General features: G+C 33.1%; 1 protein-coding gene across 4 annotated transcripts in view; it reads left to right on the top strand.

Moving 5' to 3' along the window:
• MYEF2 (myelin expression factor 2) overlaps positions 1–20,758 on the top strand; it is a 38,483-nt gene that overhangs the window by 14,370 nt on the left and 3,355 nt on the right. Inside the window, exons 6-17 of one of the 4 annotated variants that reach the window (XM_030930773.1) lie at positions 4,492–4,683; positions 5,387–5,540; positions 6,091–6,140; positions 6,259–6,322; positions 10,437–10,538; positions 12,042–12,092; positions 12,383–12,451; positions 12,761–12,859; positions 13,159–13,230; positions 14,976–15,184; positions 15,264–15,315; positions 15,704–15,934. In XM_030930773.1, coding sequence (XP_030786633.1) covers positions 4,492–4,683; positions 5,387–5,540; positions 6,091–6,140; positions 6,259–6,322; positions 10,437–10,538; positions 12,042–12,092; positions 12,383–12,451; positions 12,761–12,859; positions 13,159–13,230; positions 14,976–15,184; positions 15,264–15,315; positions 15,704–15,732 — 1,143 coding nt within the window. In that variant the 3' untranslated portion in view covers positions 15,733–15,934. Of the gene's footprint in view, positions 1–4,491; positions 4,684–5,386; positions 5,541–6,090; positions 6,141–6,258; positions 6,323–10,436; positions 10,539–12,041; positions 12,093–12,382; positions 12,452–12,760; positions 12,860–13,158; positions 13,231–14,975; positions 15,185–15,263; positions 15,316–15,703; positions 15,935–20,758 lie in introns of those variants that run through there. The other 3 variants (XM_010357819.2, XM_010357820.2, XM_030930772.1) reach the window with 3 other exon arrangements.

Below are 20,758 nucleotides of genomic sequence, written 5' to 3'. Positions count from 1 at the left end.
TCAGGATCCACTTCTAGTTCTAGTTTTCTTGCACTTTCAGTTATGTTCACCATTTAAGTCTTGAAGCCCTAAAGTCATCCATTAGGATTAGAATCCATTTATTCCAAACTCCTGTTAATATTGATATTTTGGCCTTATGAATCACAAATATTCTTAATGACATCTAGAATGGTGCATTCTTTTCAGCAGATTTTTAGTTTACTTTGCCCAGATCTATCAGAGGAATCACTGTCTATGACAGCAATAGCCTTACGAATTATATTTCTTAAATAATCAGACTTGAAAGTTAAAATTATTTCTTGATTCATGGGTTACAGAATGGATATTGTGTTAATAGGCCTGCAAACAATGTTAGTCTTCTTGTATATCTTCTTTCGCACTCTTGGGTGACAAGTGCATTGTCAATGAGCAGTAATATTTTGAAAGGATTTTTTTTTTTGAGCAAGAGGTCTCAACAGTGGGCTTAAAATATTCAGCCAACTATTCTATAAACAGATGTGCTGTCATCAGGCTTTGTTATTTCATTTATAGAGCACAGAGTAGATTTAGCCTAATTATTAAGGGCCCTAGGATTTTCAGAATGGTGAATGAGCATTGACTTCAAGTCAACTTAAGGTTACCAGTTGTATTAGCCCCTAATAGAAGAGTCAGTGTGCCCTTTGAAGCTTTGAAGCCAAACACTGACTTCTCCCTTCTAACTCTGAAAGTCCTAGATGGCATCTTCTTTCTATAGAAGACTGTTTCATCTACACTGAAAGTCTATTGTTTAATGTAGCCATCTCATCAATGATCTTAGCTAGGTCTTCTGGATAACTTGCTGCAGCTTCTACATCAGCACTTGCTGCTTCACTTGTACTTTTATGTTATAGAGATGGCTTCTTTCCTTAAATCTCATGAACCAGCTTCAAACTTCCCTTCTGCACCTTTCTCACCTCTCTCAGCCTTCATAGAATTGAAGAGAGTTAAGGCCTTACTCTGGATTAGGCTTTGGCCTAAGGGAATGATAAGGCTGCTTTGATCTTCTGTTCAAACCACTGAAACTTTCAGACCACTGAAATGTTGTAAGCACAAACAAGTGAAGTATCTTAATAGTTCAATAAGCATCTTTTCTGTTGTGTTATCCTTCCCCAAAGGGAACAAGTATCTTACGTTTTGTGTTTTTACCCGTTTTTGAAATAGCATTAAGGCTGTTTCACTTTCTCACCATTCATGTGTTCACTGGAGTAGCACTTTAAGTTTCCTTCAGGAACTCCGATGCAAGAGGCCTGGCTTTTCACCCGTCTAAACTTTTGACATGTCTTCCTCACTAAGCTTAATCATGTCTAGCTTTTGATTTAAAGTGAGAGACTTGCAACTCTTTCTTTTACTTGAACACTTAGAAGCCATTTTAGGATGATTAATTGACCTAATTTCAATATTATTTGTGTCTCGGAATAGGGAGGCCTGAGGCGAAGGAGAGAGATGGGGAACGGCTTGATCCGTGGAGCAATCAGAACATTTATTGATTAAGTTCTCTGTTTTATTTAGGCACAGTTGATGGTGCACCAAAACAATTAAAACATCAAAGATCACTAATCACAGATCACCATGACAGATAATAATGAAGAAGGTTGAGATATTGCATGAATTACCAAAATGTGATACAGAGACACAAAGTGAGCACATGTTGGGGAAATGGTGCTGATAGGCTTGCTGGACACGGGGTTGTTACAGACTTTCAATTTGCAACAAGTGCAATATCTGCAAAGTGCAGTAAAGTGAAGCACAATAAAACGAAATGTGCATTTATTTACCCAATAGGATTTTTTATGAGGATTAAATGAGATACATGGTAAAAAGCTCTGGCATCAGAGAACCTCTCTAACTAGGGTAAATTACTTAAACTTTCTCCTTTGTTTTCGTATTACTAAGATGGGGGTAATAATAGCACCTACCTCGTAGTGCTATCAGGACTCGAAGAGTTAATATATGTAAACCATTTAGAGTTGGCTATTTATTATACTTGTGATATTACCATTATACAAAGCACTAAGCACAGTGCTCAAAATATTTTAACTACATAATCAATGTTAGCTGTAGTAATAATGATTGTTATTCCTGTCCAAGAGTCTCTTGTTCGTGAGTGTGAAATAATAGCTTGAAATTAAAGGCCATGCTACCAACATATAACATGTATCCCAGGTCCCTTTATTTGAGTTTGCTTCCAAATTATTTGGAAGCAACCTAGTCCTGTTTATGTCTGGGGGTTTATTATTTAAAAAGTTATTAGTGGGAATGTATAGAAAAATTTTGACTGTTGTGATTTGTGTCAGCCAATTATTTGGTGGTTTTTATGTATAAGCCAGGGCCAGTGCTTCAGAAATATGTTCGTATCTTAATTTTCTTTAAATTATAATAATCAGAATGATAATTTTGAGGATTATGTTAGGTTGGTGCAAAAGTAAATGCAGTTTTTGCCATTAAAAAAAGCTTTGAATTAAAATAATGGCAAAAACGGCATTTACTTTTGCACCGAGCTGACAATTTTCTGTTTTCTGTTTTCCGTTTCTCTTCAAAGGACAAGTACTACAGATTCTTGGTGTCTTTTTCTTTTATTGGAAAAAAAAGTTTGTTGGATGCTAACTATCAAAGCCATGTTATTGTGTTCCTTTAAGTTTCAGCATACTGTAGATTCTCAGTACTATTTCAGAGACCCTGCAGTTATATAATCCAAGTTGAAAGAGGATGCCACCATTTTTAACTTTTTTTAAGAGAAAAAAAAAAAAAAAAGGCTAAATTTGGCCCAGCTAAATGATGAGGGATTTATTCAGTTGACTTTTTTGGATTAATGTCACTTTGGCAGTCCCTTTCCTGGGATATCTGATTTATAGAGGTGTGGGTGGAATGAATGCTTAGAACTGCTACTGAGGAAAGTCAAAGGAAGGTGTATTTCCAATGTTCCTTAACAGACTTTAGAATTACATTTTTTGTTTCATTTAATTAAATGCAGAATAGTAGCGGTTATAAACTGCTGCTGTTGGCCCTCCAAAAGCAATAGCAGTCAGTAACCAGCAGACTGACAGCAAGGGGAAAAGAAGAGTAGAAGTCATGTTATATAGTAGGTGGTTTGTTTTATATACATTTTATTTTATATATGTTTTATATATGCATGCATGTATTGTATGTGTGTATATTTCTGTCATATATATATGTGTATAAAAGACAGATGAGCCCAGCAATACATCTTGTTAATGTTACAAGCGCAGACAACTGAAATAGCTTACTATACTAGTTCAGGAAACATCTTCTCTTCTGAGTTACCTTTCTTCCCCATAGGTAGCCACTATCCTAAATTTTGTATTTTTACCTCTTTTTGAATCCTTGGACCTAAATAATTTATTATTTATTAACATGTTTTGAAGTATTCTTTGATACATTTTCTTTTTCTTTTGTAATCCTTTTTATTCCTTCATAGTGAAGAAGTATGTTGGAAGCCAGAATGGTTTTATTATTTCATCTACCTTTTCACCTTTTATTCCCATCCATCCTGGATAATTTATTAAAGTCACCCAACTTCCTTTTTATTAGTACTGTATTCCCAGACTGAGGCCAGCAAAGTAGATTTGATGGTTGCCTTTACACTTCATCTTAGCCTAAAGGTGGAGAAGTGATGATGATGATTACCTTTAACATAATCATTTGGCATTGCAGATGATAGTCTATCAGTGTGTTTATGTGGTTTTTGTTTATTCATTTTAGTTTTTTAGTATTGTACCTACTGGGGTGAGTGAGAAGGACATTTATGTTTGTGTGAGTGCATGTGTGTGTGCGTGTTTGGTTTTGTTTAAAGGGTAGGGTGTTTCTCTTACAAAATTAATGAACCTAACAAAAAAACAATGTTTAATGTAATTTCTCACTTGGACACTTAGCCCTCCTTTATCTCTCCCCTCCTCCATCTCAGGTTATAATCATTGTTGAAGATGGTAAGAGTTTAGAAGGTGGGTAATTGTATTTTGTTCAGGAATAAAATTTACAGATTACAATCGACCATCCTATCCTCTACCCTAGTATTTGGGTTTTATAACAGTCTGTTCCACTATTGAAAAGCTTTGAATTAGTCTGAATTTGGCATTCCATTGGGCATCCAGTAGTGAGAATTCACCATTCCTACATTTTGGAAAGAAAAGTCGCAGTGAGTACTTCGCTCTTCTTTGAGTTAATTGTATGTATACTTGTACCCTAGTGTGAGAGCAAAATTAAACTAATTTCAAGTTCTTAAGTGGCTTTAGTGATTGGAAAAAAATATTTAACTGACATCTCTGGAGGCTGAAATCTTTTGTCTCTCCACAGGTTTTTATGGGACTCAATTCTCTGGATGAGAAAAAAAGCTCACTCTTCAAGAGGGTCAAGAATTTGAGTCAGAAGGGATAGCTACTGTAGAATTTAACTTGTTATTTTAATTATATAGAACTGATGTATTTAGTGGAATTTAACATTCAATGTGTGTTACAGGATCCTGATGGAGAAAATGCTCGTAGGGCATTGCAGCGAACAGGAGGATCGTTTCCAGGAGGACATGTCCCTGATATGGGATCAGGGTTGATGAATTTACCACCTTCCATTCTCAATAATCCAAACATTCCTCCTGAAGTCATCAGTAATTTGCAGGCCGGTAGACTTGGTTCCACAATTTTTGTTGCCAATGTAAGTTCAAGCTTTAGTCTAAAACTTGTCATTCAGATAGATAGATAATTTGATTAAATAAATGAGTTATAGGTTTATAAAACATTTTGCTTGTTTTTATTTATTTTTTATTTTTAACTAAAGTGAAACAGTAATTATTGTAAACTCAAAATCAATTGACGTGTATACATACGTATATATATATATATATATATACACACACACACAAGGTTAGAGTTTAAATACAACTATTTGGATTTTTTAAACACAGAACTATGCAATTTATACACATTCAAGCAGTTCTTGAAATTATATGTGTTGTGGTTTATATTGGTAAATGGATTTCTTTTTTATAGCCTTGATATTTGTGAATATGCAAATTCACATTTGTTCTAAGCATTTGAAAGTCAGTGAAAACAATACTTTTCAGAATCTGGATTTCTCTTGGTAAAAATAGATGTGCAAGTTTCAAATGTAAAAAACAGGTTTGAGCAGTTTGAGAGACGATTTTGGAAATTAAAAAAAATAAGGATAAGGAACAATGTAGATGTAGCTTAAATGATTTTAAACAACTGAAGATGTTTTTAAATTTGAACATTATTGATATGTGGTTGAACTAGAATTATAGTTCTTTATGGTTTTAAGAGTTTAGAAAAGATTCTTTTGTATTTGCAGATGGGGAGAGGGATTTATTAGGTATGTAACTATACAATTTTATGTTAAGCTTGACTTCAAAGTTGGTTGGAAGAAGCTAAAGGAAGTGTTCAGCATAGCTGGAACTGTGAAGCGGGCAGATATTAAAGAAGACAAAGATGGCAAGAGCAGAGGAATGGGCACTGTCACTTTTGAGCAAGCAATTGAAGCAGTTCAAGCAATTTGTATCCTGATTTACATTTCAGCATTGGTTATGAGGTTGAAGAAGCATAATACCACCTTTTTTTTTGGCAGGGGGTAATTGAATTTAAGGTTGCCTGGCTTAGAGATGTGTGTTAGACTTTAGTCTCCAGCAAATAAAACCCTTACTAGGTCCAAGTATTAAAGTCACTCTTAAAACTTGAATTGGCCATATTGTACAGGGCTGATATGAAGTTTTTTCTTTTCTCTCTTCCTACCGCAATTAATTGTATACATGCATTTAACAATTGTGTAATCCATTGTATATTAATGAATTTACTTTAAGCGAAGCCTTACAAGTTTACTTTTTTCAATGGTTGAATTAAAAATACATCTTATTGATGAAATAAAACCATAAAGCAAAGAATTGAATATTTTTTTGAGTATTTTTTTTGAGTGGCTAATACCAATAAGTATTAAAGATGTTAATTAAAATATCAGAGATAGTTGGACTGTAAGATTATTAAAAATTAGTTTGTGTTCTGGTATAATTTTATAGTTATCTTAACTGGCTTTCCTTGACTGAACCAACAGCTATGTTCAATGGGCAGTTTTTATTTGATAGACCTATGCATGTGAAAATGGTGAGTTCCTGTATATCACTTCAACCTCCAACCTCTTCAAATCTTTTATTGGCTCTCTTCTACATTACAGTTCTTTCTGGTAATATGTTAACCATATTATAAACTTTCTCGCAATTAGGATGACAAGTCTGTTCCTCATGAAGAGTACCGTTCACATGATAGTAAAACACCGCAATTACCACGTAAGTAAAAGCTATTATGAGAAACAACATAGGCTTTTTTGGGTTTGTTTTATTATGTGCTAAACAAAACTTTGTTTTTGTGCCTACATCCTAGTTTCTCACAATTTGGGATTAGTTTGGAGTTATGAAGATAGTTTGGCACTATTGATTAGGAAGACTGTTGTGTGCCATTTTTATTTTCTTTTTGGTAACTTTTCCTGACTGATCAGCAATACATTTAAAAATGTTTGATAAATGTATACACTTGAAGGAAAAAAAGTCCTCTCTCATTGCGCCATCTGTGGGTAACCTCATTATAACATTTTTGTGTATTTTCTTCCAGCCTTCTATGTATATTTTTTACATAGTTGGGAACAAAAATAATTTTGAATTATTTTTTGTTTAACATTAGAGTACAAGCATTTTCTCATGTTGAAAATTATTTTCAAATATTTTTATTGGTAGTATAATAGTCTTAACATATAGATGTTCCGTAACTATTTCGCTGTTCTGTATTTTAGGTGTTTTAACTTTTATTTCCTTTTGAGTAACCATAGAGTAACACATGCCTTTTTGTTCACAAATCTTTGTAATGTTTTTGGGTACTTCCTTCAGACAGATATTCTGAAGTAGATTTACAGTTCTCATGGGTTAGTATTATCAAATTGTTTTCCAAATGACTATAACAGTGTAATATACTTACTGTATTATGTGTCTCAGTGCCTCCTTTGAAAAGTGGGGACAATAATGGTGTCTACTTTGTGGGGTTGACATGAGTATTACGTGAATTAATATATGTAAAGCACTTAGAATCGTTTTGCAAAAACACTCAGTAAATATTAGCTATTGTTTTTACTATTTCACTGCATCTTCTCTGGTTTTTAAAGTATTTTTATAAGAAATCTTAAATATACAGACAAAAGTAAAATTACTCATATAGTTATCATATGCCATATTTGTAGTAGATTTTTTTCTTTAAAATAAATAAAATTTTACAGGTAAAATGGAGCTTCCCCGTCTCCCTTGCCCATCTTTCAACTTATGCCTTACCCAGAGGAAACAACTTATGGATAGAGTATTTATCATTTAGGTTTTAATAATTTGACTGCACATTTGTACATCCATAAACATAGGGAATTGTTTTGTTGGATTTAAAATTTTGTTTGAGTGATATCATAATGTATTATGTAACTTGCTTTTTTTGTTTAAAATTGTTTTTGAGATTCATTTATGTTGATAGATGTAGCTCTAGTTTCTTCATTTTAACTGCTGATACCACATTTTGTACATTTTTCTGTTTTTTAGGTTATTTTAAATTTTAGTTACTGTGTATTAAGTTGGAAACTATTTGCTCTTTTTTATCAGAATTATATATTCTCTTTATATTTGCTAGAAATTATGTATAAAACTGGCCTTCATCTGTTGTTTCTGGGAAGTTTTTAACTACTGATGGCTTATATTTTCTATCGTTTTTTGAGTCAATTTTTTTAATTTCTATTTTTCTAAGGATTTTTTCTATTTTTGTTCATTTTCAAATATTTTCGCATAAAATTATCTCTAAGTTTTTGCTACATCTGTGGTTCTGTTTTAAAAATTCTGAATGTTTACAATTTTTAATTTTTTCTTGGTTAATTTTGTTAGAAATTTGTCAGTTTTAATGGTGTATTCAAATAACTGAATTTGAATGTTTTGTATTTTTAATTTCTGCTCTTAGCCTTATTATTTTTTTCCTTCTCTTTATTGGGGTTTAGTTTGTTTTTGTCCTAACTCCTTAAGTTGAATGCTTACTTCAAATTGGTAGCTTTTCCTTTCTAATATAAGCAGTTATGACTATAAAGTTACTACATGGGTTTTGCTATGGAGCATTTTTATGTTGGGTCAGTTTTTAGAGTATTTAAAAATTACCATTATGGGCTGGGCATGGTGGCTCACACCTGTAATCCCAGCACTTTGGGAGGCTGAGGCAGGTGGATCACTTGAGACAAGGAGTTCGAGATCAGCCTGGCCAAAGTGGCGAAACCCCATCTCTACTAAAAATACAAAAAAAAAGTAGCCAGCACAGTGGCGCATGCCTGTAGTCTCAGCTACTCAGGAGACTAAGGCAGGAGAATTGCTTGAACCTGGGAGGCAGAGGTTGCAGTGAGCTGAGATTGTGCCACTGCACTCCAGCCTGGGTGACAGAGGGAGACTCTGTCTCCAAAAAAAAAAAAAAAAAAATCACCATTATGATTTCTTATTGAGCCATGTATTATTTGAAAATAGAAGTTTTCAATTTCCAAATGTATGAGTTTTTTTTTTCTTTGTACTTTTTCGTTTCAATCTAGTCAGAGAACATGGTTTATATGTGAGTGTGATTCTTTGGAATTAATTTGGACTTATGGATGGCCTACCCTATGGCACATTTTTCTTAGTATTCTGGGTATAGTTGGTGAGTGCAGTGATCTATATATGTTAATCAAATCAAGTTTGTTAATCATTTTAATTGTCTTAGATCCTTACTAATAATTTTTTCTGCTGTAACACTGTTTATTTTATTATCTTATGTGTCTAGTAAAATTGCCCAGTAGAATAGTGGATTTCTCTACTTTTTCTTGTTTTTACTTAAATATTTTTAAGCTAGCTTAGTAGGTACATCTAGATTAGAATTGATATATTTTCCTAGTGAATCAAAAATTTTATAGGGTGATTTTTTTCTCTAGTAATTACTTTGAGTCTTTGGTCTAATTTTAATGTGAGTAAGGCAGCTTTATTTTGTTTTGTACTTGCCTGGCACATTTTTCCTATTTTTTTTTACTGTTTTAGGCACACCCCTTATAAACAGTGTTATTGCTGGGCTTAGATAGACTTTTTAAAAAACTCACTTCGATAGTTTTTTCCCCATAAAATTGAAGAGTTCAGTTTCTTCACATGTATTGGTTCGTTTGGATTAATTTCCATTATATTATTTTGTGTCTTATTTTTCTGTCTTACAAATACTTATTTTTCTCCTATCTTGGATTGTTCTGGATATTTTAATATTTCTATGAAGCCTGAAGTTAATGTAATTATTCTTTTATGTAATAGTAGACTGACCTTTTGATACAGTCACTTTCCTACTGAATTATACTATCATTGCTCAGCGTTTTAGTTCTGTATTATTAGTTCTGTACTATTTTTTTTTCTGTCCTGCAAATTAGACAATGTTATTTACCATTTTCTTGTGTCATCGCTCCTCTGCTTTTATGGACTCTGGCACTAATTTTTTTCCTCTGAACCATATATGTTAGAAGCTCTTTTAAATGAGGATCTTTTATTTGTAAATTCTCTCAATTTTGGTTTTTAAATGTCTTCAAAGACAGTTTAACTTGTTGTATAGTTTAAGATTGATAATTATTTTCTCTAAGCACTTTGAAAGTATTCTACAGTCTTCATGTTTACACTGTTGCTATTAAAGTCAGCTATTTGTTGAATCGTCCTTTCTTTATAAGTAATCTGTCCTTGTAGCTGATTTTAAGACTTTGGTCTTTGTTGTGCAGTTTGACAACAAAGACTCAAGTTTTAAAATCAGCTCCATGTCATTATGCAAGTAACCTAAGGTCTCAAAAATTTCCTCTTTTATGGATAATAGATGTGGAAACACTTAAGGTGCCATATAAGTATAAATAAATATTTATATCAATGAGAAAACTAGGTAATGTAATATTTGCCTTATTCAATGTTATACTTTTTATGGTTATTGACTTTTTAGTTTGATTTGAACCATTTAAAAAGTAATTATCAAATTTTAAGTGGGTCTACAAATTTGGGCAAGATGCTCATTTTCAGATATGTGTGCCGTATATAAGGTGATAAGATATTACTCAAAATCCTCTAGGTATTTTATTATTCCTTTCAGTGCACCTTTAAGTGGGGTATAAGGTGTACTTTATAGTATATCATGTTTTATTTCATAAAACACTTCTCATTAATAAATGGTTTTATAGTCGGGCTTCAGTGTGCTACTTTCTAGATAAAAACAAGAACCAGTGCTCTTACTTGAAAATTTGCAGAAATTGTAGAGATACTACTACAGGTATATAGCTCTTTTAAAAAGTTTATTGCCAATTAGTTAATCATATATGGATCTTGGTAATAATTGTTCTCATTTTTGTTTTAGGTGGTCTTGGAGGCATTGGGATGGGACTTGGTCCGGGTGGACAGCCTATTAGTGCCAGCCAGTTGAACATAGGTGGAGTAATGGGAAATTTAGGTCCAGGTGGTGAGTATTCTAACTTTCTTTTTTCTTTTTAAATGATACATATGCTAGCTAATAAAGCCTCCATTGATGTGGTCTGTAATAATGTTTAAAGGACTCTAATTAATAGTCAGATATGTATGATGTCACTTGATTCTGAAAAAGGGATGAAACCTTGAGCACAGCTGACATGAAAGAGATAGGCAGAAGTCAGGAGAGTTTCTTTGGGGCCAGCTGTGTTGTAGCTAGCCTTTTAGCACTTTGGATTTTGAAATGTCTTTAAGGCAGAAGGAGAATATATCATGTATGTACAGTATTTATGGAGTAGCTGAAATGCTACCATATCATAGGCAACTGAAATTTGTTTATCCCGTTGGGAAGGTAGCTTTTCAGTTAGTTATTTGACTGCTCACCTGGAAGAACTCACAGTTCATTTTTAGAGATTGGTTTTTAAACTTTGATGTTAGGACCCTTTTATATCTTAAAATTTGTTGAGAACCCAAAAATGTTTGTTTATTTAGTTATAATTACCAGTATTTACTGTATTATAAATGAAAAATTAGAAATTAAAAAAATTACATATTAAAAATGATAAACTCATTATATGATAAACTCATACTTAAAAGCTTTAAGAAAATAAACTGTTTTTCAATGCAAAAAAGAAATTGGTGAGGAGAGTGGCATTGTTTTACCTTTCCACACATCTTTTTAATGTTTGACTTAATATTGCTCTTATATCTGTTTCTGCATTTAGTTTTTTGTGATATTGTACATCATATAGTCTTTGGAAAATTACACCTTAAACTCAAGAAAGTGAGGGTAAAACGTCAAATAATGTCTTAGTAGTGTTTGGTGACTTAAGTAGTTTTGACCTATTGAACCCTAAAGAGTCCCTGAACCATACTTCATGAATTACTGGTTTAACTGATGGACTAATAAATGCTATCAGATTCCTATTTTTGTCGAGATGCTGTAGTCACACTTTAAATTATGAGGCTCATTATCATAATCATTCTGATCCAAACAAGTTTTCTCCCTTAGCCTTAGACTTTCACACCTACCTACCCTCTCCTGAATCATACTATTTATATTTTTAAAATTTCTACTGCTCTTTTTAACTGCCATGTTTAGAGAGTCCTTACATTCTGGCCTGATCTCTAAATCTGCTGTAATGATATTTCTGTGTCTATGCTGGAAAAAAATCATTGATAGTAATATTTCTGTGTTTATTGTGGAAAAAAAGTGAATGATTACCTAGTTCTAGATATTCTCTAACTGAATGTTGTGGGGTTACTAGTGAATTTTGCTTTCTTGTCTAATAAATGTTCAAAGAAACCTTTTTGAAGACTCATGATTAGGCAGCTGCTATGGCATAGCACTTTAAACCATGCCTCCTGTACCTTACTGCTTCTCTAGTGTTTCATTGTGGTTATACCAGTGGTATCTATTTTGCTATAATGCATTATGTCATCTTTTAGTCATAAAAGTAAAATATACTTAAAGTACGTACTGTGTATTTTATTTGAGGTATGGGAATGGATGGTCCAGGTTTTGGAGGAATGAATAGAATTGGAGGAGGTATGTATAAAGATTTGTTTTTTTGTATGTACCCATCACCATTTTTAATAAACTAGAAACTGTGTTGAGAATTCCATGAAAAAAAGTCATGGTTTATTGTTGGCTCATGTTCTAAAGGCTGCTAGCAGAAATTGAGCCTGGTACATACTTAAAGGAAGGTGATGTGTTAAGAAGTAGCTGCACAAGGTAGGATGGATGTAGAGCTTACTGGTGAGACTTAACATTTACAAAATGTACCTTTCAGCTACATCACTGACAGTCGGATCTCAAAATGAATCTTTATTCCATAGGAATAGGGTTTGGTGGTCTGGAAGCAATGAATAGCATGGGAGGATTTGGAGGAGTTGGCCGAATGGGAGGTAGGTAAATGTATGCAGTGGGAAGTGTGGGCACATTTAGTTTTCCCTATTATTAAAGTTTCCCCCCTATAACTTAGGAATGGGTGCTAAAAATGTCTTCAGAAGGCATGTAGGCACTAGGAGATAAGGACAGGCCTGGTGGGAATGGGGATGATATGTGTGGCATGTGAGGTAAATTGGGTAAATGACAGACTATTTTGTTTTTGTGACTTATGCTGTTTTTTTTTTATAATTTAGACACATTCCTGAATGTTTTCGTCATGCATTGATATATTTGAAAAAGGTTAATTTATTGCACAATTTTTTCAGAGCTGTACCGTGGTGCGATGACTAGTAGCATGGAGCGAGATTTTGGACGTGGTGATATTGGAATAAATCGAGGCTTTGGAGATTCCTTTGGTAGACTTGGTAGGGCTGGCTGCATACTTCTTTTCTTTTCTTTTTGTAGGCTATAATTTTTGCAATTTGGTTTCTCTTTTTTTGTGAAAAATCAGAAATCAATGTTTTATACAACTTATTACCTGAAGAAAACACTTTAAGGATTTTAATATGCTAGCTCTCTTTTTCAACATCTTACATAATTGAACTCTGTTTTCAGAAGACTTTATGCTTTTCAATTATTGTAAATCAGAGCACATAGTACCTTGGGAATTTTAAAGTATGATTATTTAAATTAATTAGTATATTATCTTTCCATCCTTGTTTAGGCAGTGCAATGATTGGAGGGTTTGCAGGAAGAATAGGAGCTTCTAACATGGGTCCAGTAGGATCTGGAATAAGTAGGTTTAAATTTTACTAGAATTTATTCAGTAATATTTGAGTGCTTGCAAAGACTTTGCAAGAGTAGTTATTGTAGTATAGTAATACTTTGTTCTTATATGTTAATGTGTCTTGCTATAATCTGAGAAACCTTGATAATTGAGTGAAGCCTTTCTGTTTGATTATTGTTTGAAATTTCTAAATTAACTGTTTGAATTTTACTTCTTTGATATTTCTAAACTGTGTGTTAACGGCCAATCCAAGAACCTTCTTTCCAACTAGGGAATCTGGGGATTTCTCTGATCATGTGTCAGAAACAAGTTTTGCTTTAGCACCAACTTTGTTTCCTTTCTTATTTTCTATAATAGCTATTAGTGACTAGCTTATTTTATTTGTAAACATCTATGTCTTTTGGTAAATGCAGATATAACACTCTTAGGCATCTCCTGAGCTTGAGTCAGGCTAAGGTTGAAAGAGGTACTTATTTCTTTTCCTCTTGAACCTTTCCCGTAATAGCATCAAGAGTAGTTGCAACACTGGGGAATGCCGAATCTCCCATCCATCCATTTCCACTACTACCTTTTAGGCCTTACATTAAGCCTGAATACATGGATTATTTATTATTATTTTTTTAACCTCTTTTGCTTACTGGGACATGTCTCTGAGCTCTCCATACTTTATTGACTTCCTTTAATTGATGAAATTTCACAAACAGAAAATACAACCTATTTAAACTATTCTAAGAGTAAATTCTAAAATCCTGTCAGCTGAAGACATCTACTTCCATTGTATCTTGCTCCTCATTTTATTCTTCCTTCCATCATCTTTTAGCCTCAGCCATTTCCTGTTAGTCCTAACTTCCGTATCTTCCTCTTTTATCTCAGTGTCTGTACTTCTGTTTTCCCTGATTTTATATTGGTTATTCACAAAAAGCCAATTTGAGGGTGATGTTGATTTTTAGAATTTCCATGTTTGGGGATATTATGTACAAGACAAAAGGTTTGATAATGAGTAAGATGGGAATAAATGAAAAGGACAGGAAATCAAGTCGGTGCATAAGAATGACGTAGGTATGAGTTCGGAGCTAAATTCTTAAGCTCTGGCTAATGGGGAGTGATAGCATTTTTTTGTTCCCTTGACAAGTTCTGTATAATATTGAGATTAAAAGTTATGTTTTGCTATGATTATTGAATTACCATGAGAATAAAAACTGGGAAACAGAGGTGAAGATGCTGAGGTGAAAGATAAGCTAGGAAAGGAATATTTGTAGGAGAGTACGGTGAGAGCGGCTTGAGTGCTAGAGTTGTAATAATTTGAATTTATCTCTGTGTATCTTTACTCTAGCAATTATTATGCTTGATATTATTGGAAAATAAAAATAAGGATAAGAACAACTGTCATGTTATTGGAAGCAGTGATTGGTAGAGGATTTATATATTTATATATTTAATGATCAGAATATAATTTTATACAGTTACATATGTATAATGTATTTATACAGTGGCTAGAATTTCTCAGCTAACTAAATATATACTGAAGCAAATTCTGTTCTTTGGAAAGTTGTTATGTTATCTGTATGAAAATAATTTTATGTTTGTATATTATTTAATTATATAAACAAATTAATTTTCCCCCTTCTTTCCCAAAAATGATTATCTCCTCTTCTTTTCCTCCTTTCTCCTCTTCTCCTCTTCTCCTTTTCCTTATGTTTTTGAAACAAAAACACAAAATTCCCAAATCCCCCTGTCCTTTCTTGAAAATCCAGGTGGTGGAATGGGTGGCATGAACAGTGTGACTGGAGGAATGGGGATGGGACTGGACCGGATGAGTTCCAGCTTTGATAGAATGGGACCAGGTATAGGAGCTATACTGGAAAGGAGCATCGATATGGATCGAGGATTTTTATCGGGTCCAATGGGAAGCGGAATGAGAGAGAGAATAGGCTCCAAAGGCAACCAGATATTTGTCAGAAATGTAAGCAAATAAATATTAAGGATAATTGAAATTCTTTTTTTTCTTGTATATGTGTTACTAATACCTCTTTTCATTCTAGCTACCTTTTGACTTGACTTGGCAGAAACTAAAAGAGAAATTCAGTCAGTGTGGTAAGTATGCAAATGACTGCAGATATGTTGATATTGATTATGGAGGAAAATTGGTTTTAAACTTTTATACGCTGTGTTTAGACCTTTGCCTGTCCAGATGCCTGTTCCTGGATAGTCTTGATAGTGGGCCAGGTCTAATTCCACTTCAAATAAATGAATTATTTCACTATCTTATGACTTAGAGCAGTGCTATTACTACTAGGTAATAACAAGGTTTAGGTAACAAGGTTTAGGATATATCCTATTATTGTTTTCTGTTAATAAAGATAGGACTTGTTTTATTACCTCATTTTAAAAAGATAAATATATTATAATTGTTTGCATTAAAATTTTTTTCTCTTGAGAAACATTAATAAGTGGTATATTTATTTCCTTGTTTATAATATAGTGCAGTGGATTATCAGCATAACCAACTGAGATGCTGATGTCCAATTGATAAGGGAGTTAATAGATGAGACCCATTCTACATACACTGTATTCCTTCCCAGCACAGGAAACCTAGGTGAGAGCATACAACCCACTACTGGGAATGCCTTGGACATGGGTACATTTTGGTTGCCCTTCTTATTCTTTTATAAACTGTTCTTAACCATAATGATACTACTTATACAACCTTAATGTGTTCCGTAGGTCTATGGAAGATTAGGTTGTTTATTACTTTTAAAAAAGAACTTTTTATATACCATACTTACTTTTGTTAAAAAATATCTTAACTGACTAAATTCTCACTTTTTGTTTCTTTTGCAAGAATGGGAGAATTCATGTGAGTGTTATAAAGTAAAATATTTTTTGCTAGTATTAATATTTTTCTGCTATTGCATGGAATCTCAGAGACTGTAGTCACAATAGGAAATTACATAAGGTAGCATATATATAATTTCTGAGGTCAGGTAGCATATAGATAATTTCTAAGGTCATGAAGGAATAGGTTTAGTGTTCTGTCACAAAATAACCTTTGTGGCCGCTACAGAGATAATATTATCTCATATTTCTTTATGTCTACTCTTTTGTAGCTTTTATTTATATTAATAGTTATTTGTTCAAGTTTTCTTCCATCCTACGTGGAAACTCTTGAAGGCAAGAACTGTCTTTTTATCTTAGCTCCTTTTGTTGCCTCTGTACATATAGTAAGAGTTTATGAAAAGTTTGTAAGTTAAGCATTCTGGGTAGATGTTCATTTATTCAGTAATTTATTCATTAAATCCACAACCATATTTTTGGCAGTCTGCTAGGCACTAGAATTTTGAAGGTGAAAAAAGTCAGATGCCCTCAAAGAACATACAACATGAATTTGTCTAGGATGTTCTGTTGACTTTCTTTCTTGATCATCCTTTTATTTTGCACTAATCAAAAATTCAAGAAAAAGTTGTTGAAAACAAGTTAACTGGTTAATAGTCACCATTAAGAGAAAGCAAAATAGTAAAGTGGCATTGAGGTATTGGCCTTCTTTGCAGGAGTGAGAAGATCTACCAGAATGAGTAAGCAGTATCTGGCAGCAGTGTCTGGCCGTGAATCCTGTAGACTACAGAGGAAAGAATGTATATAGGGTCTTAGTGAAATACATCAAATGACAAGCAGTGGCAGCAAGTATAATCTCTGTTGATGTTGTTTCAGTGAAAAAAAAATCTCCAAATGAGATATGACATTATGTTAAAGTAGAAATGAAACTTAGCAAGATAAAGAGCAAAGCAGGACAAAGAAATGACAATGAAAAGGTGACCAATGTTGAGGTGACTGTTCTTTATTCTTTGTAGTCTGCTTTCCTTTCGAGGTTAGATATGAGCAAGGCTTGCAGCAAACTTCAAGTCTTTGGTGGGCTTCTGGTTGGAGTGGCCTGATGACCTGAGGACATCAGCAATTGCAAGACATTTTTTGAATGGAAAAAGCATTCTAATCTACATAGAAAAATTTTACAGTATTTTAGCCATATAAAATAATGGTTAAATTATTATTCTTTGCTATTTTAGCTCTATCCTTATAATCCTTTTTTGATTATAATCATATTTTAAGATTAATGATTTTTGTTTTATCAATTCTTTTGTAAAAGTCTCTGACTCTTAGATTTTATATTAAGATAATACCATATTTACACAATTCCCTATATCTCCCTTATTTTTAACCTTGAACTACATTGATGGGAAAGAAAGTTATAATAATACAGAATTAAGTGTCCAGCTATTGACAACTATACAAATTATCTAGCTAGTATTAACTGAATCATCCATTTTTCTGCCATGTCAGTTATTTATAAATCTTTTTCTTAGTATGAGACATTTCTTTTTAACATGCTGCAAGCCAGCAATGGCCTCTTGGGCAGTAAAAGGCAGTCTTCTGTTGTTATTCTTCTTCTTGTAAGCCCAAAGAGAGTAAGTATATTCTCTTGCTTGCTTCTTAGTAAGAATCTAGTAGTACTCCATGCATCACCCATAAACAATGTCTGTCAGTAAAGGGTATCACTGGCAACCCCTCTGCTTATAAATTATCTCTAGTGATTAACTGTTTTTGATGGAGTAATCACAAAGGCTGAGTAAATGTTATTTTATGGGTTATATTACCTTCAATAGAACATTTTCTCAACCTTTGTAATTCAGAAAAGATTGCTTTCATATCTTTCCAAATATAACAAGATGAGAAGTAAGTGAATGTAACTGCTATTTTCTAATTCCATCAAGCCCCTGAAGGTAATGTTTTTGACCCTAGCTGGTAAGATACACGTCTTTCCTGTAGCAAAAGAGATCTCTCTTTTTATCTTGCCTTGTATAATTCCTCAGAGAGATGCATTTTCAAAAAGGCTGAGTATAAATAAATTAACCTATTTGGTATTGGACCCCACATCATTTCAGTTTGTACTAATGGGGTCACATGGACATAGTCTTTTAAATGTGCTCCCATGTCATCTGTATACTTTAGCTGCATTCTGGCCTTCTGGCTCAGTATGATGCAAGACTATAACATTTTAGAACTTCAGCACAAGGAAAACCCATTCTCAATTATTCTTGCTATAAACCATATAAACAGATATAACTTTGTTCCACAGATTTCCATTATGTAGTATTTCTACATCAGTATGCTTGTTAACTGCATGGAAAATGAAGGTTTATGGTAGATTTTATTGATTAAAGTACTTGCTGCTTCAAGCAGTTTGAGTGGACTTTAGAATAACTTAAGAGTAAAAATGCAGTAATAGTACAAATGATATATGATGAGCATTCATTGATAGGCACTGTCTTTCGTTTGTAAAGAAACAACAGAAAACTTTGCTTTTCTATTCCTTATATCCTTATTATGTTTTCTTATGGTAGAATGTCTGATTTTCCTTTTTTCATCCATGGTTGTGTTAACAGCTTCATGTAGGCAGTAGATTTTATTGAACATTCTTTAATTTGGTCTATTTTTACATGTGTTTTTTAATCAGCATATCCCGAAATATACCCCACAAGATGTCAATAGGCTGGGTTAAATAAAACAGAAAGATTTCTTTTACTGTGGGACGAATCTTTTTATTACTAGTATATGTAACAGCAATATGTTTGATTATTCTGTGATACTGATTTCTCATGGCATACTATTTTGTCCTGTGGTGTTGCCAAAATAGCAGTCCTGTTTTTGTTTTCTTGGAATCGCACAAGATTATTAGATATTTAACTTAGTTGAGGAAGTTCTCAGAGCATGTAAAAAGTCAGACAGGTCTGATTTTAATCAGCTATTTGAAACTAATTTTTTTCTCCTGAATTATTTATCTTTAGAAAAGAAAATATTTCAGTTGTTGTTTTTGTAGGATCAGGAAGAAACTTAGAAAATTTATAACTGTTTCTGGTTCTGTCCTGCTGGGATTCTTTTTGGGGGAGCAGTCTAACCATGAAACAAATATTTATGGGCTACCATCCATATAGCTTGAACATCAGAACTGTAAGAAAGTTCAAGTATCTTAGCTGAGGGACCTTGTCAACTAGAAAATTTTTTAGGTCATTGCGAGGTCAGGAATTTGGAGGTCTGAGTGCTGATTTCTAAACTGAAAGAGACAATTTAAGAGAAAAACAAAGAAGAGAAACTGTCCTGAAAGATTGAGACAGATTATGCAAGAAATAGTGACATATTTTCCTTTGAGGTATTGAAGAAGATTTCTTGCTTAGGTGAACTTTACTATTGCTAATAAACCTATGATGGGATACTTAAGAAAAACTACGTTTTTAGGTAAAATTAGGATAAGGAAGAACCTTTAACCTTAAAAGTCCTTGAAAATCCTCCACAGTTCTTTTCAAAATAACTGTAAGGTGCTGTCCTTTACCAAGAGCTTCTTTAATTAAACTTGCTTTTTTTCAGGTACCAGCATTCAAGATATTAAGAGGACTCTGGAAATTGTGCTGCATTTATCTTTAAATTGTTTTAAAATGTGTTTTCCAGTTTCATATTATGATGTTTATTAGACAGTGTGATTGCTGTGTTTTTGCTTTTTTCCCCATTTCGTTCCAGTTGTGGGTTAAATATTATTTGGATCTACTTTACCCATTATCATGTAATTTCTCTGGAGATTAGCCTATTTTGTAACTTTTCAGAACACATTTAAAGACTATCTGGCATGTGTAACAAGATACTGGTTTTGTCTCAGTATGACATGTATTATCTTAGACCATTTAATTAGTGTTTAGTAGGTGAGCAGTTGACTACCAGTTGGTTTTCAAAAAGAAATGCAGTAATAGGGAGTGGATGAAAAAGTGAAAGTATAAAGTAGTCCATCATGTTATAGGTAAGAGATTATTCAGATCAAGATTTCCGCAGAAAAAAATCTTCCTTATGGATTGATATTAAAATTTGATCTTACCTTCTGGAAAGGGCTTATGCAGTTTTTTGACAGGCCCTCTTGTTTTTACCTTTCTCCTTTTTTTTCTCCTCGCTTTATAGAACTAAATATGTCTGGCTGTCTGATTTGGTTGCCAGACTAAAATTAGCCCATAGTGATCTGGCAACTATAATATTTAAAGTCTTCTAACTTGATTTGTTTTGACATTTACATCTAGTGGGGAGGGAAATATTTTGGTAAGTAGTCACACCCTAAATTTATGACCTGTTTGGATTGAGTGACCATGTATCCCAGTTTGCCTGGGGATAGTCTAACTTTACATCTGTTACTTATGTGTAATTATTGATAACTCCCCTTTTACTCTCAAAAGTGTTCTGTTGTGGTGATGAATTCTTGTGGCCACTTTGTATTTTGATAAATGGTATTGATTTACTTCAGATACCAGTCTCTAGAGTTAGCAATGATATAACTGCATAAGGACAGGTTTCTGGTTTTCTTCCTCTTTCCTGAAGCTTCTCTGAGATTCTCCTTGACATCACTGTTTTTACCTTTATTGATTTAAATCTATGCTATCTTTTCCCATGACTATTTCTGTAGCATATTTGGTGCCATTCTTAGACTTTGAGCTCAAATTGTGATATT

This window comes from Rhinopithecus roxellana, chromosome 5 (assembly GCF_007565055.1).
Source record: "Rhinopithecus roxellana isolate Shanxi Qingling chromosome 5, ASM756505v1, whole genome shotgun sequence".
NCBI classification, from domain to species: domain Eukaryota; kingdom Metazoa; phylum Chordata; class Mammalia; order Primates; family Cercopithecidae; genus Rhinopithecus; species Rhinopithecus roxellana.
This window is presented reverse-complemented; position numbering and strand designations above follow the sequence as displayed.